Below are 14,557 nucleotides of genomic sequence, written 5' to 3'. Positions count from 1 at the left end.
AATTGCTAACTCTTTTGTTCACTGCCTGTTCTCAATTTGTTCACAATTTAATCCATAAATAATCAAATAAAATAAAAAACAGTGAAGTAACCTATATTTCATATAGGGAGATGAATAAGAGTATCACTACTGTAAGTTAAAAATGTTTATCATGGTTTTTCTTCTTTGTACATTGTAAACACTTTGCGTTTGAACAGTTTCTTAAACAGGATCATATTAGTTTGTTGTTTTGATTCATTTACTTAATCCATTCCATAATTTAATTCAACATACAGATATATGAAACACTTACTCTTACTCAAGTAACTATTAGGATGACTACTTTTTACTTTTACTTGCGTCATATTACTATGAAGTAATAGTACTCTTACTAGAGTACAATACCCACCTCTGGTTATGAGAAATGACAATTATTTAATGTGTGTCTTTAATCACATGTGAGTGTTAGAAGGTGCATGCATGCACGATTAAAAAACAATTACAATGTTTCCTGGGCACACTTACACCGAGTAAGTGTGCACTGATTATAAGGATAATATACACACTATTGTGCATTCAATAAATATCACTGTATTGATGAAAGATCTAATTCGACTAAGTCAGGTGGGTTGATTATTCGGGCTTCTGATGGGACAAATTGTGCCCGACAATCTGAGAATGTGTTTGGATGGAGAGTTTCTCAACATCGGGGTGGTAGAAATGAGCATCTTTGAAAATATCTGTGTTCAAGTGGAAATGCCCTCAGACTTGGCCGCAAAACAGCCGTTAAGTACAAACAGTTGCTAAATCAAAAGCACATCCAAACAGAAAAAGATGTATTATGGCTGATATCATACTCCTCCTTTTCTCAAATGAATACCCAGCAAATTTGACAGTGGAACCAACTGTTGCCAATGAAGTGTACAGGTATGTGGCCCTCATTTAAAACCGTAATGGTCTCTAGATCTTGTGCGCTAGCTCACCTTGTCTTTCAATCAGGTTGAGTTAATACCACAGGCACCTGTTACTCTGTTTTTAGCTCATCGTGGAACTCTCATTCTTTCCTTATGTTCCTAATGTTTTTGTTTTTCCCTGCCCTGACACAAGGGCTGACTTAGGGCTGTGTTTTGTTACAGAACTGAAGCAAAAACTCTGAAGTCAAAGGGGCGATCAAAACCATTTACCTTAAGCTGCGATCTTCAGAAACAAAAGATAAATTGTCAAATTCCTAAAAGGGCTACAGTGAATCACATTTTCACTCAGTTCACCGCATTAAGAAATAATCAATTAATGGCTAATGTTAGTCTTCAATATTTTAAAGCTAATTTCAAAATGTAAGTACATCTACTCATGTGTGTCCACCCTTACAATCACACATGTTTATCCTACTGAGAACCAGCATCCCATGTTATGCATAACAGGACTTTTTTTTCCCGAAATCTGAAACTTTGATAAAATAAATAGTGAAGAAATGTCCACTGCAGAGGACACTGGTTCTCAAGAGAATATTAACTTTGCAAAGGAGGGAATGGATTATATAAATTGATACGCTTTTAGAGAGAACCATGGGAGCTGGTGGGATTTTTTTCTCTGAAACTCCATACATACTGTGTTTGGGTGGTACTGGGTATAGACGTGGGAGCCATGTTTTCAAAATAGACAGATTATCTTTGGATTTGTCAGTCAGTCATTAAGATGCGAAATGAGCGTGATGGAATTTGTTTGCAGATCAGCTGAGAGTGACGGAGGGACACTTTGAGCTCTGCAGTCATGAGCTCACCCTGGTATCAGTGTCATGTTTTTAGATGGGTTCTCTCTGATAAGTGAGAATGGCAGTCACTCAACCTCAAATTACAGTCACAAGTACATAAGGTTGTCCACTTGCCCCAAACTATAAAACAAACAAGAGTTAACATGGTGACATGTATCATTTTTAAATTTCAAACTACAAATTAGAATCATTTTAGAAATTGAATGTGGATATATGAGACGCTGATGCTGAGCTGAAAATAATTGAAAACAATGATTTGAACCTTTAAAGGGGAACTGCATTTTTTTCAGGAATTTCATTCACCACCCCTATGTAAGAAAATAACACGCATCTTTCTGTTTTTTGTGTGTTCTAAATAATGAAACACTGTGAGCAAGAGGCGGCTAACAATGCATGTAATGGAGATTGACCTATTTTCCCTAGGGAAAAAATACACTCTAAAAAACCTCCAACAACGTTGATATACATACTGTAAATATGTATATAATGTAGTAAAAGGAAAATTCATAATAGTATGTAATGTTTAAAGTATTTTGGTCATTTTAGGCATTACCGGAACTTATTTTCTGGTCGCATTGATTTCACAGAGTGCATAGCAATGAACGTTATTTCCTTTAACAACAGCGACAACTAACCAACTGCCCCTAAGCATGGCAGACTTTGTGAAAGCAACAATGTTGCTATAGCTTGGTTAATATGCAGGTTACAGCATGTAAATGAAGCATTGTTGGTGGTTTTTGGATGTGTTTCAGAGGGCTTTATAAGTCGAATAGACGATGCTCCATTACCTGCATTGTTAGCCACCTCTTGCAAGCATGTTTTTACTATATAGAATGCACAAAAAATAAGAAGATATGTGTTCTTGGCTCATGAAGAGATTGTGAAATATGCCTCCCCCCAAATAAAATGCAGTTCTCCTTTAATACAAGCTTAAGAATAATGCCAAAAAATGTCAATATTAGTGACAAAATACTATTTATGTCACAAATGTGTTTTATCATTTGTTCATAAATGTGCATATATGTGAATGTGTGTGTGTGTTTGTGTTTGATATTTGTGTGCGTGCGATAATGGGGGATCTAGGTCATTAGGGTATTGTTTTTTAAGTCTGTAAAACACTTTGTGTTCCATTTATTTTATGTATGAAAAGCGCTTTATAAATAAAGTTAGATTTGATTTGATTCGAAAACTAGAAACTTGGCAGATGATAGCCTGTAATCAGTGAGACGCTTGGACAATCTCTTAAAGTTGCAACTGCTTGAGCGCTGACAAAAAACATGCAACATCGTGATCTCTGACACCAGCTATTACCTCAAGCAACTTGGATCTCGACCATTTAAAACCAAAAAGGCTTTTGTTTTGACAAAGTAAAATAATGTCATTTAGAAAAGTTGTCATAAGTTGATGGATAACTGATATGAATTTTGAACTACTATTACTAAACTAAAAACATGTAAATATATGTCACTCTATGGACTGTATGAGCACTTGGCAGTTATTCACAGTGTGATCAACAAACTTCCTATTGAAGCAAAGTTATTTTTGTAAAATAATTCCTCTCACCATATTGAGCACAGTTAAAACATAAGTGGTAATGTTGTCATGGCCATGGTTGTCCATCATCTTCCTGTCGACAACCACCAGCGTTTCCACATTGAGCTTTTGGTCACTTTGGTTCTTCATAAAAACTGCTCTCCTCTTCCTGGGAATGAACTTGTACTCATCTGGAAGCATGAAGAGATCCTCCATTGGAGGTTTGGGCATGTCTGGGAAAAACATGTATACAAATTAATTAGCCAAGTAAAGAAAGTGGAAGTTGCTACGAAACAATTTGGATTTAATTATAAAAAGTTGTAAGAATTAGTAATATTTGTCATCAAAGTGTAACAAACTTTACAATTATAAATATATACTGTAATGTTTCAATTTTGCTGAATATTATGTTATTGCGGTTATACTTTGCAGTGATAAAGAAGTGAAAGGCGTTTGCGCAAAAGTTGCTAAACTTATTTAGTGACACCGTAAAATGATACCGCTCCTGTGTTGGATCTCATTAGATTGTGTGGTGTATGAAGTATAAGGCTAGTGTTCTTTTCGTTGACATCTCTCATTGATTAACTTCATAACTGTGTTGCATCTGGCAACCTCTAGTGTATGTTTAACTTCCATTATGCATACTACAATACACAAGGGGGTTCACATTATTTGATTACAATGTGATAATGGACACTAAACGGGTGTGGAAAGGGACAGAGGTCACATGTTTGAAAGATAACAATACTCAAGAGAGACATGTGCTTTAAATATAAGTCTGGGAACAACCTTCCCGTTTTATCATCACCTGATGAGCACAACTGCTTCACTTACGAATACAAATTGTAGCCTCAAACAAATACAGCTTATTCCCTATAGTCTCTTGGTTATTTCTAGTTTTTACAATTATCACCCAACACTGTCTGGCTTGAAAGTTGTTACTTATGTAGACGGTGGACAGGTGAGCAGCCAATTTTGTAGCTAAAATACAGCACAGGTGTTCACTGACATCACCCTGAGGGAATGAAAACAAACTGTGTGTTTTCACCAGAGACAGCCAGCTGGAGTTCTGCGGGTTAATGGTGGTGGTACCCGTTCAGGTTTCTATGACACAGCCAATGTTAACGGATATTGAGGTCATTTCTCGAGTAAAAACATTAATTATGGTGTGTAGTGAATATTTAACTTAATCTATATAGTTCCCATAACTTTCCACAGGTCATTTAAACATAAATGGAGATAGTTGCACTTGGCAGAAAGCGGTCATCACATGCAATAGTGTTTGTTTTCCCACAGGTTGTATAGAAGGTAACCTATTGTTTCTTCAACTCAAAAGGGACTATTAAAATATGAACAAAAACCAACAGGTCTTTACTTTTTATGTTATATTTAGCAATGGGTTATCACAGGGATTCTATAGCTCTTTCAGATCTTTCTGTAATTTAATTTTTTTAACATTTATCGATCGATTTCTTTTTTATTTTCTTATACGAGCAAACTTGGGATGAAAGGCAGACTACACCCTTGCCCTTCAGCTAGAAGTCAGCTATGTGAACCATTATCCTCCCAATTGCCCTAATTTAGATACAATGGAACCTTCAAATTCAATGTGTCTAAGGTTGTACAGTTTAGAAACCTACCACAGTCGAACCATCATCATGCTTAACGTCAAATCACTCAATACTATTTTACATCTCTTGAGACTGAAGGATTTACTTCACTTTGTATGTTTTACTTTTTCTTTGTATTGTTTGTGTTAACTCTGGGTTACGTAAAGGGGAATTGCCATTTTTTTTTATCCACAATCTTTATGTGAGACAGGAAAACATGTATTTTTCTTTTCTGTGCATTATAAATAGTAAAAAAAAAATAGCTTGAACAAGGTAGCTAACAATACAGGCTACGGAGATACAATATTTTCCGCCTACAAAGCCCTTGCAAAAACCTCTATCAATGTTTTGTAAACAGGCTGGAAGTGTATATGTAAAGTTGTAACATGCACATTCATGATAACATGTAATATTTACAGTATTTTGTTCATTTTAAGTATTACGCAAACTTCTTTTCTGGGCGCATTTATTTCACAGAGCGGATAGCAACAATCACTTGTTCCGCCGACAACTACTACGAATCATGGCAGACTCTGTGAGAGCCAACAGCGACTAATTTTGGGATTAATGATGAACCTTATCTTTTTACGCTTGAATATACAGAGGTTGAGCTACAAGTTTTTGAAGCTGGGAACTAAGAAGATCCAGCTATAGTGAAACGCTAAACCATCCTGTAGCATTAGCGCTAAGTACTGAACTAGAAATATAAAATACGAGCATAACAAAACAGCCACTTCCAAGTAGATCTGACCAATTTAAGTATATGAGCATGAAGTGATGAGGCCAACTTGAATGAGAAGCGAAACCCCTTAAAAGACCAACCAAACAGTCCATTTGCGGTCGATTGAATGCGCTAAGAATGCATTGAACTACATGAATGAGAAAATCCATAGACAGCCACTTACAATGTTTGCTCTCACTGGGATGCCGACTCATTCAGCACAAGACTTCTGCTCCCCATTTAGATGACACATTCATCATAATCCTCACTCCTCAGGTAAAATATGCTGGAATTAAATGAGCATTTTGCCGCGTTTTCCCAGCAATGTCTTCGGGTCTAAGTTGAATTTCAAAGTTGACCAACGACTCGACGTATGACAAACAACCTTCTACTTACTATACAAGTACAAAGCATGATGTATAATCTTACACAAACTTTTACCAACTCAGAGGTGATTCAGCAGCAGCAGCTCAGTAGTTTAGTAGCACGCTTACCTCTATATGAAACAAGGCGCTGTGTTACTAAAAGCAGTTCCTCCACATTATCTCTTACAATAACAATGTCGCTACAGCTTAGTTAATATGCAGATCACAGTGTGTCATTGGTGCTTTATTGGCAATTGTTAGATGTTTTTATAGAGGGCAGAATAGAAGGCTCCCCATTACCTGCATTGCTAGCTGCCTCTTGCTAGCAGTTTTTCACAATTCAAAAACAGAAAAGAGAAAAACATGTGTGATCTTGTCTTATATAAAGTTTGTGAGTGATGGGCACAATTCCAAAAAAATGTGGCGTTCCCCTTTAAAAGAGGCCAGTTCTCTTATTGGGCATTGACACTATTCATTTCAGTTAAAGTACCACTGATAGTCACAAACACACTAGGTGTGGTGAAATTACCCTCTGCATTTGACCCATCCCCTTGTTCCACCCCCTGGGAGGTGAGCAGTGAGCAGCAGCGGTGGCCGCGCTCGGGAATCATTTTGGTGATTCAACCCCCAATTCCAACCCTTGATGCTGAGTGCCAAGCAGGGAGGTAATGGGTCCCGTTTTTATAGTCTTTGGTATGACTCGGCCGGGGTTTGAACTCACGACCTACCGATCTCAGGGCGGAAACTCAAACCACAAGGCCACTGAGCAGGCTAAGCAAGGGCACAGTAAAGATTCCATCCACTTAAACTGTTAATACTGACAAAATGTATTTTTCAAATATTATATAACTATTACTTCAATGAGAATGTATTAAAATGTTGTCACTTAATATAATGAAAAAAATTCCCTTACATACATTTCTTCCGTCTTCCGCAGAAGTGCTGCCTCTGCCTGTCTTTGTGCGTGTAGTCATCATCTTGCCAATGGTCATTATGGTAATCACTTCCGGCATGTTGGTCCTGCTGCTGATCATGTCTGTCATTACTGCTGAGAGGTTCACTTTGCTGGTTTCCCTGCAGGTCTTCATTTGTCTGTGAGTCGTTTTGGCTTTTGGTAGTTAAGCTCCGATCTGACTTGTGAGCAGCTGAATCTGGGGATCTCTTCTGAAGCACCCGAGAGTGATGGCCTCTGTCCTCTTTGCGAAAGTTCCCGTCATTCTTGTAAAGGATGTGTGGCTGGTGGCTGGGAGGTGCTGTGAAGTTCTCTCTATGGGCAACGTCGCGGGATACTGGCCTCAGGAAGTAGTCTGCATCCTGAGTGCGGATCAAACCTGTCTGGGAGCAAGAGGCAAAGTCCAGTTATCCTAAGAGGATTAGCTCTGTAACCGGCAAGTGTACCTAAGGTTGTGTCTGGTGACTATGTACAGCAGGGTTTTACACGAGGGCCGCATGCAGAAAAAGGATACAGGAAGTCACTTTGATACAGTTTGTGCATCTAAAATACAAAAACGTAGGTCAATATATTCTCAGCAATTTGAACAAAACAGCAACATTTTAGCGTTATGTTATAGGTGACACATTTGTGTAACATCTAATAATATCATTATATTATTACGGGTGTGCCGCTCCATCGGCCACCAATCAGTAATGGACGATTTCATGAAAAAGTATGTGATTGCTGTTATTAATAATAATAATTATAATTATAATTCATTATAATTATACAGCACTTTTTTCTAGAGACTCAAAGCGTGCACACTGCTATTGCGGATTGATGCCTTTTAATGTCAATCACAAACCCTGATCCCTCTGACTGACTATTTATTGACAAGCTCGGAGCTAATTATGTATCTCCATGCACAGTGTAGAGCCGCTCCCCTAAATTAATAATAATCTAATAATCACCTCCATTGTGGCAAATTAACTGCAATTCTTAGTATATCAATAATCATTATCAAGTATTATGATTACTGGAGAAACAAGATAAACACGTTACACACCAGGGGTGGGCAATTAATTTTTACCGGGGGCCGCATGAGCAACCCGAGCACTGCTGGAGGGCCACATCGACAATGTTTCAATTACATTTTGCTCAATATTATTTTTGATATATACCGTAAGATAAATAATAATAATAATAATAATAACAATAATAATAATAACAATAATAATACTTTCATTTAACCTAACTTAACTTTATACCAAAAGCACTGCTTTGGAAATCATTTTTACCCCTTTCAGAGATCACATTTAGTTCCCCTTAAACATCCTCATGTTGCACAATGAAATGTAAGCATAGGATGAAGTGTGCATTCCTGTAACTTTCTCTAGTTACAGCATTCCATGATTAATATAAATAAATTAACATTAATAATAAATGACTGTAAAATAAGCACATGTATGACTGAGGAGTCATAATGTAACTTTGTGTGGTGTTTGGGTTGTCCGACTTTTTGTGTGGCCATAAACGCACCAGTGGTTTAGTGGTATGCGTGTTGGTGACAGATGACAAGTTGGTTTTGGCCTGGTTTGTACGGCAGAAAATGACTAGTTTTTCGAGATAGGAGTGTTTTACTCATGTTTTTGGTGTGGTTATGGCCGAATATACAGTTTTGCTCAATAAAGTGATCGATATAATTCCTGGCCTCGAAGCATCTCAATAGACGTTACAATAATTGAACGGTGTTCAATTGAACAGTGTTGACGAACACCGTTAGGGCCTCTTGTTGTCACTGTCACTCAAAGTTGCATTGCAAAATTACACAGAATACATGTGTTTATTTTGTTTAGAATTCAGATGGGATTTGATTTGGTGCGCGGCATATATTTGCTGTGCGCAGAGGACGCTTGAGCAGTGCGCAATTGCGCACCTTAGAGGGAACGTTGCTTGGCAGTCCATGTCTTGTTGAAAACACGGCATTCGTCATCAACTTTTCTCTTTTTAGCGTCTCGGGTGTAAACCGTGCATCACTTGTCGCTGTGCACCTTCACTTACAGGTTACACACGGACATACGCCCATAAATAACACTTTTCAAAATAAAAGCAGCACAGCTGTATTGCACGCACGACATAGATGTTTTTTCAACTTTATTTTTTAATTTGTGATTGCAGCTGTTCACATTCACTCACAATCACGCACGCGCATACGTCCACACGGAAGTAATACAAATAACGCTTTTCAAAACAAAAGCAGCACCGTTGTATTGCACACTCGACATAGATACTTTTTAAAATGTATTTTGTAATTTATGATTGGCCTCACGCGGGCCGGACATGGATGCACAAAGGGCCGGATGTGGCCCGCGGTCCGCAGAATGCCCAGGTCTGTTACACACTGATAGCAAGCCAGGAGCAGGTATGCTAATAGCAAAGCTAGCTTTAAAGGGGAACAACACTTTTTGGGGAATTTTGCCCATCGTTTACAATCATTATGAAAGACATGACGACGGGTGGATTTTTTAAATTGCATTCTAAATATTAAATAAGCGTCAATAAACGTCCGCTTACAGCGGAGCCAATGGGACGTCCTCTATTCCGCCCATAAAAATCCAAGAACTAACCATCCAACAAGCGCCAACAATACTCCATTTACATTTCGTGACTTGAATATTAACCAAATATTAGTAATATTGTTATTATAAGCACTAATGTAAACAAAAAAATTATAGCAGCACCGTGATCACTACCGTGTGATGTTTACATCATCGAGTGGTATGCTTTTTCCTTCTTTCCTTGCTCCTTGGAAGTTTATTGAATCTTGCCTGTCACCTGGAAAGTAGATGGCTGAGGATGTAATCCGACAGGTTGGTACATTTTGACAGCCAATTTAGACACGGAAATGGTGTCTAAATTTGCTTAAAATTATCAAAGTACATCAACAGTAAGTGTTATTATAACTGCGGCCATTGCTACATTACATACATACATACATCATGTATATAAAACCTCAATGGAGGTGTTTGGATGTTTTTTAAGGGCTTTATAGGCAGAATTGAGCGGCTCCCATATGCTCCATTGTAAGCACACTTTTGATCGCGTTTATTTAATATTTATAATGCATTAAAAAAATAACATCCATCTCTCATAATGATTGTGAACGCTAGGCAAAATTGCAAAAAAAAGTGCAGTTCCCCTTTAAACAACACCAAGAAATAAATGCTTAGTAAAGTGTAAGAAGTGTAAATGGAACCGCGTTACAGTAAAAAGCCATCAGATATTAACACAAAATTAGCCAGTAGATAAATAAGAGTCTTCAGAGAGGATAATATAACAACAACCATATGTCAGCATTGTCGCGGCAGAAGTAGACAACACGTCAGGTAAGGGCGGATTGATCCATAAATTGGTGATGTCGAGACCAAAAGTAGTATATAATCGATAATAGAGTGATATAGAATTATAATTTTATTTTCTCAAAATCAGGTTTTTTTGTTTTTGTTCATGTTTACAAATTCAGGGAATAAGTCCCTGTACACATGATGACCTCTGAGGGCAAAACCCATGGATTTAAATGAGTATTAGATGGCAGTTTTTGCTTTTGTTTAGTTATAGTGTACTATTGACTTTGTTTGGCTCAAACAATTGTATGAAAAAATTGATAATAAGGAACTTGTTTGAATAATTTGTTGATATTGTTATACTGTCAATACCACTCACTATAAATACATTTAAAAATGTACAGTTAATACATTTGATTGGTATTGGCATCGAACAATCTCATTTATGGGTGATTGGAGTCGGCAGCATAATGTAATCCCTGATCCTAATATAACCTATCAACTATCAATCAATTCTGCTGAAGGGCATTAAGAAATAAACGGTAGGAGGAGAATGACCCCATTTTCGACACACCTGACGTACAGGGAAGACATAAAAATATCACAATCCTAATGATCTTATATTTATGATTTTTTAAAACACAAGCATCCTACATCTCCAACCAGGCCTGGAAAGTAGCCTAAAGGCCAACAGTCATATATTCCCCACAAACATACCAACCTTCTCCAGCTATTCCTCTAACCTCCCTATCTGTCTCTGGCGGCAATTAGTCAAGATTCAACTTGGCGCGCCTCAATTACTGGCTGTGTTTCTTCATGTTCAACATCTGTTTTGCTGCACAGGGTTAGACCGTATCTCAAAATCGGAATAAGGTTGTCAGATAAAAAGAGACTGATGGTAGGATGCGTGGTATGTATCCTTAAACTGTAATATGTTCTAAGTTGACTTTAGTTGCTTTAAATAACATCACACAAAAATGCCCACTGATTGAAAAAAACTAAGTAGTATATCATGTTTTTGAGGATACTTTGTATCAAGTAATATGAAGAAATTCCACCGGTGTGTTTATTCGAAAATACTTATACTTGGATGCTAGCTCATTATACCACCTTGATATGTGGGTGAAGTGTGAATTCCTTATCAAAAGAGTAACAGCCTTCCATAGTAGCAGCAAAAAAATTGTCATCTGACCTACAGTGTGTATGTACAGCATGCATGTCTGGATTTGCAGGTCAGCAGAAACCTTAGTATGCATAGTATGCATGTTACTATGTGTGGATATACACAAGTGTTTGAAGATGTCATATGTCAGTCATGCCAGGGTATTGCTATTTTTGGATACTGACTTCTCTCATTTAATGAACATTGACTGTCAGCGTCTGTCTGTGGACATATGGAAATAATTGAAAAAAATAAAATTGTGTAGCCTGCATCTGATACAGTATCTTGTTTGAGGTCTTGCCCTTTTTTGTGTCGGCTGAAAATATAAGCAGTCTAACATCATTCCTCGTACATACAGTGGAAACAATGCTAAAGACTATCAATAAGGCATGCATTTGTGTCAGTAGTAAAGACCTTACAAGGACCTTTACACCATACTTTGGGTGCCATAAGATGATGGGAGAGTAGTTACATGTTTCAGAGTATTTCCATGTCAGATAATGATTATCATTTGCCAGTCTACAGTAGTCGTGTTTGACAGACGAAAGATAATGGCGACAAAGAAATATATTTACAAACATATTTACTGTCAGGCCCGGTACTTTACCAGATGATTACAAACTTCGAGGCCCTTTAAGAAGAACAAAATGCAACAATAGGTGTTTTAGTATCAATCTTGTGAAACCAAGAGCAGTCAAACTGCAACTAAGACAAATCCATTCCGAATCCAGATTCAGTGAGAAAAAAACTTTAAAACACTTTCTTGTTGTCTACATAATATGTAATTGCGGTCCTTTGGTGAAAATATTGCAGGGATTATGTTTAACAGACCAACTTCTTATTTACGTGCCTCCACTTCGACAGTGTCTTCTCCCTGCCAGCCATCTTGTCGTTTTTAGAGCTTCAATAGCAAATCTGCTGACATATATACATTTGAACTCTATGTTACTTTGCATGTGCAAGTACAAGTCAGTCTTCCCCACAACAAGAGGATAGAGAAAAAAAAGTGCTTATTGACCACAACGTCGGACTTCAAATTTCTACCATATATGGAGATATCGGCTTAATCACAGGGCGGGGCAAATTCGAATTGGCTCGCTTGGAGGAAGCAGGAAGGAAGGCAAGATGATTTTTATAAATATTTTTGCAATCCTCCACCATTTAATTTCAAATTTTCTGGAGTTATAGGGATCCCAAATACACAAAGGCAAGTACCATTAGGTAGGAAAAGTTAGTTTTGCATAATAAATCCACATTAAGATGGATGAGTATGGAGATCTACAGTACTCACAGCGCGTCACTTTTCCCACATGTTATGTTACAGCCCTATTCCAAAATGTAATTGTGGAGGGGGGCGTGGCCTGCGGGCCTGCCGCGAAACGGGGTGTGCAAGGACCGGCCTCGAAGACAGCGACAGGTGAGTAGATGGCCCAGGTGGTCCTTGTTATCTAATCACCTGTCGCCTTTATTAGCAGCGGCCGGGACAAGGCAGGGGAGTTGGAGTTGGAGCGAGGGCGAGAGACGCGAGACTGAGAAGAAAAAACATATATTGCTGGAAAGCAATCGCTGCATGAGAATAAAAAGACTTGATTCAAAGTCAAAGTCAGTTCCACGACCAGGACAAAAAACATACTGTTCCTCCTGAATCCGAGGTTCGACTATCCAGCGTAGTCTCCTCTCCAGTACACCTAGATAGACATTACCGGGAAGGCTGAGGAGTGTGACCCCACGATAGTTGGAACACACCCTCCGGTTCCCCTTCTTAAAGGGAGGAACCACCACCCCGGTCTGCAAATCCAGATGCACTGCCCCCGATGTCCACGCAATGCTGCAGAGTCTTGTCAACCAAGACAGCCCCACAGCATCCAGAGCCTTAAGGAACTCTGAGCGGATCTCATCCACCCCCTGGGCCTTGCCACAGAGGAGCTTTTTAACTACCTTGGCAACCTCAGCCTCAGAAATAGGAGAGCCCACCACAGATTCCCCAGGCACTGCTTGCTCATAGGAAGATGTGTCATTGTTTGTGCTTTCATCTTATAATCATTGCAAAGGAACTGATTTATGAGTGACTAGATACAAGACTGATGGTTTAAAATAAATAATATGGCGCGAAAACAGGAAAGTCAAATATTTACACACAAGAACTACTTATATGCAGGGTAACAAATAACAGCATATATGTTAACAATAAAAACACAACTTTAGCAATTATGCACAAATGCGCATGTAAATGACATTTATACACAACATGAAGTACTCCCACACTCTCCTTTGACCTGGAAATAAGCTTTTATCAATGTTTTTTTGGATCGTTTTTACATTAAATATTTTTTCCATTAATAGCTCACATTTTACTTTGACCAAACGTCTTTTTGTTTCGTTCTCGCCAATTCCGGGTTCTGAATGGCTGCCAACGTATACCAACTTGTCGGATTACATCCAGCATCTACTTTTCAGGTGAGATGCATGGTTTATGACAGGGGTGGGCAATTAATTTTTACCGGGGGCCGCATGAGCAACCCGAGCACTGCTGGAGGGCCACATCGACAATATTTCAATTAAATTTTGCTCAATATTATTTTTGATATATACCGTAAGATAAATAATAATAATAATAATAATAATAATAATAATAATTAATAATAATAGTAATACTTCAACATAGTGTGTGTAACAGCATTCCATGACTAATATAAATAAATTAACATTAATAATAAATGACAGTAAAATAAGCACACGTATGACTGAGGAGTCATAGTGTAACTTTGTGTGGTGTTTTAGTTGTCCGACTTTTTGTGTGGCCATAAACGCACCAGTGGCTTAATGCTATGCGTGTTGGTGACAGATGACAAGTTGGTTTTGGCCTGGTTTGTACGGCAGAAAATGACTAGTTTTTCGAGATAGAAGTGTTTTACTCATGTTTTTGGTGTGGTTATGTCCGAATATAAACAGTTTTGCTCAATAAAGTGATCAATATAATTCCTGTCCTCGAAGCATCTCGATAGACGTTACAATAATTGAACGGTGTTCAATTGAACGGTGTTGACGAACACTGTTAGGGCCGCTTGTTGTCACTGTCACTCAGAGTTGCATTGCACAATTACATAGAATACATGTGTTTATTTTGTTTAGAATTCA

The 14,557-nt window shown here is 38.0% G+C and overlaps 1 protein-coding gene across 1 annotated transcript in view; it reads right to left on the bottom strand.

Moving 5' to 3' along the window:
• LOC133659655 (A disintegrin and metalloproteinase with thrombospondin motifs 16) overlaps window positions 1–14,557 on the bottom strand; it is a 107,098-nt gene that overhangs the window by 71,597 nt on the left and 20,944 nt on the right. The window contains exons 4-5 of the mRNA XM_062062240.1: window positions 6,897–7,314; window positions 3,314–3,516 (exon numbers count right to left, since the gene is read on the bottom strand). Of these exons, the coding sequence (XP_061918224.1) occupies window positions 3,314–3,516; window positions 6,897–7,314 (621 nt within the window). The remainder of the gene's footprint in view (window positions 1–3,313; window positions 3,517–6,896; window positions 7,315–14,557) is intronic.

This window comes from Entelurus aequoreus, linkage group LG11 (assembly GCF_033978785.1).
Source record: "Entelurus aequoreus isolate RoL-2023_Sb linkage group LG11, RoL_Eaeq_v1.1, whole genome shotgun sequence".
NCBI lineage: Eukaryota > Metazoa > Chordata > Actinopteri > Syngnathiformes > Syngnathidae > Entelurus > Entelurus aequoreus.
The sequence above is the reverse complement of the archived record's forward strand: the minus strand, read 5'-3'. Positions and strand labels throughout refer to the sequence as shown.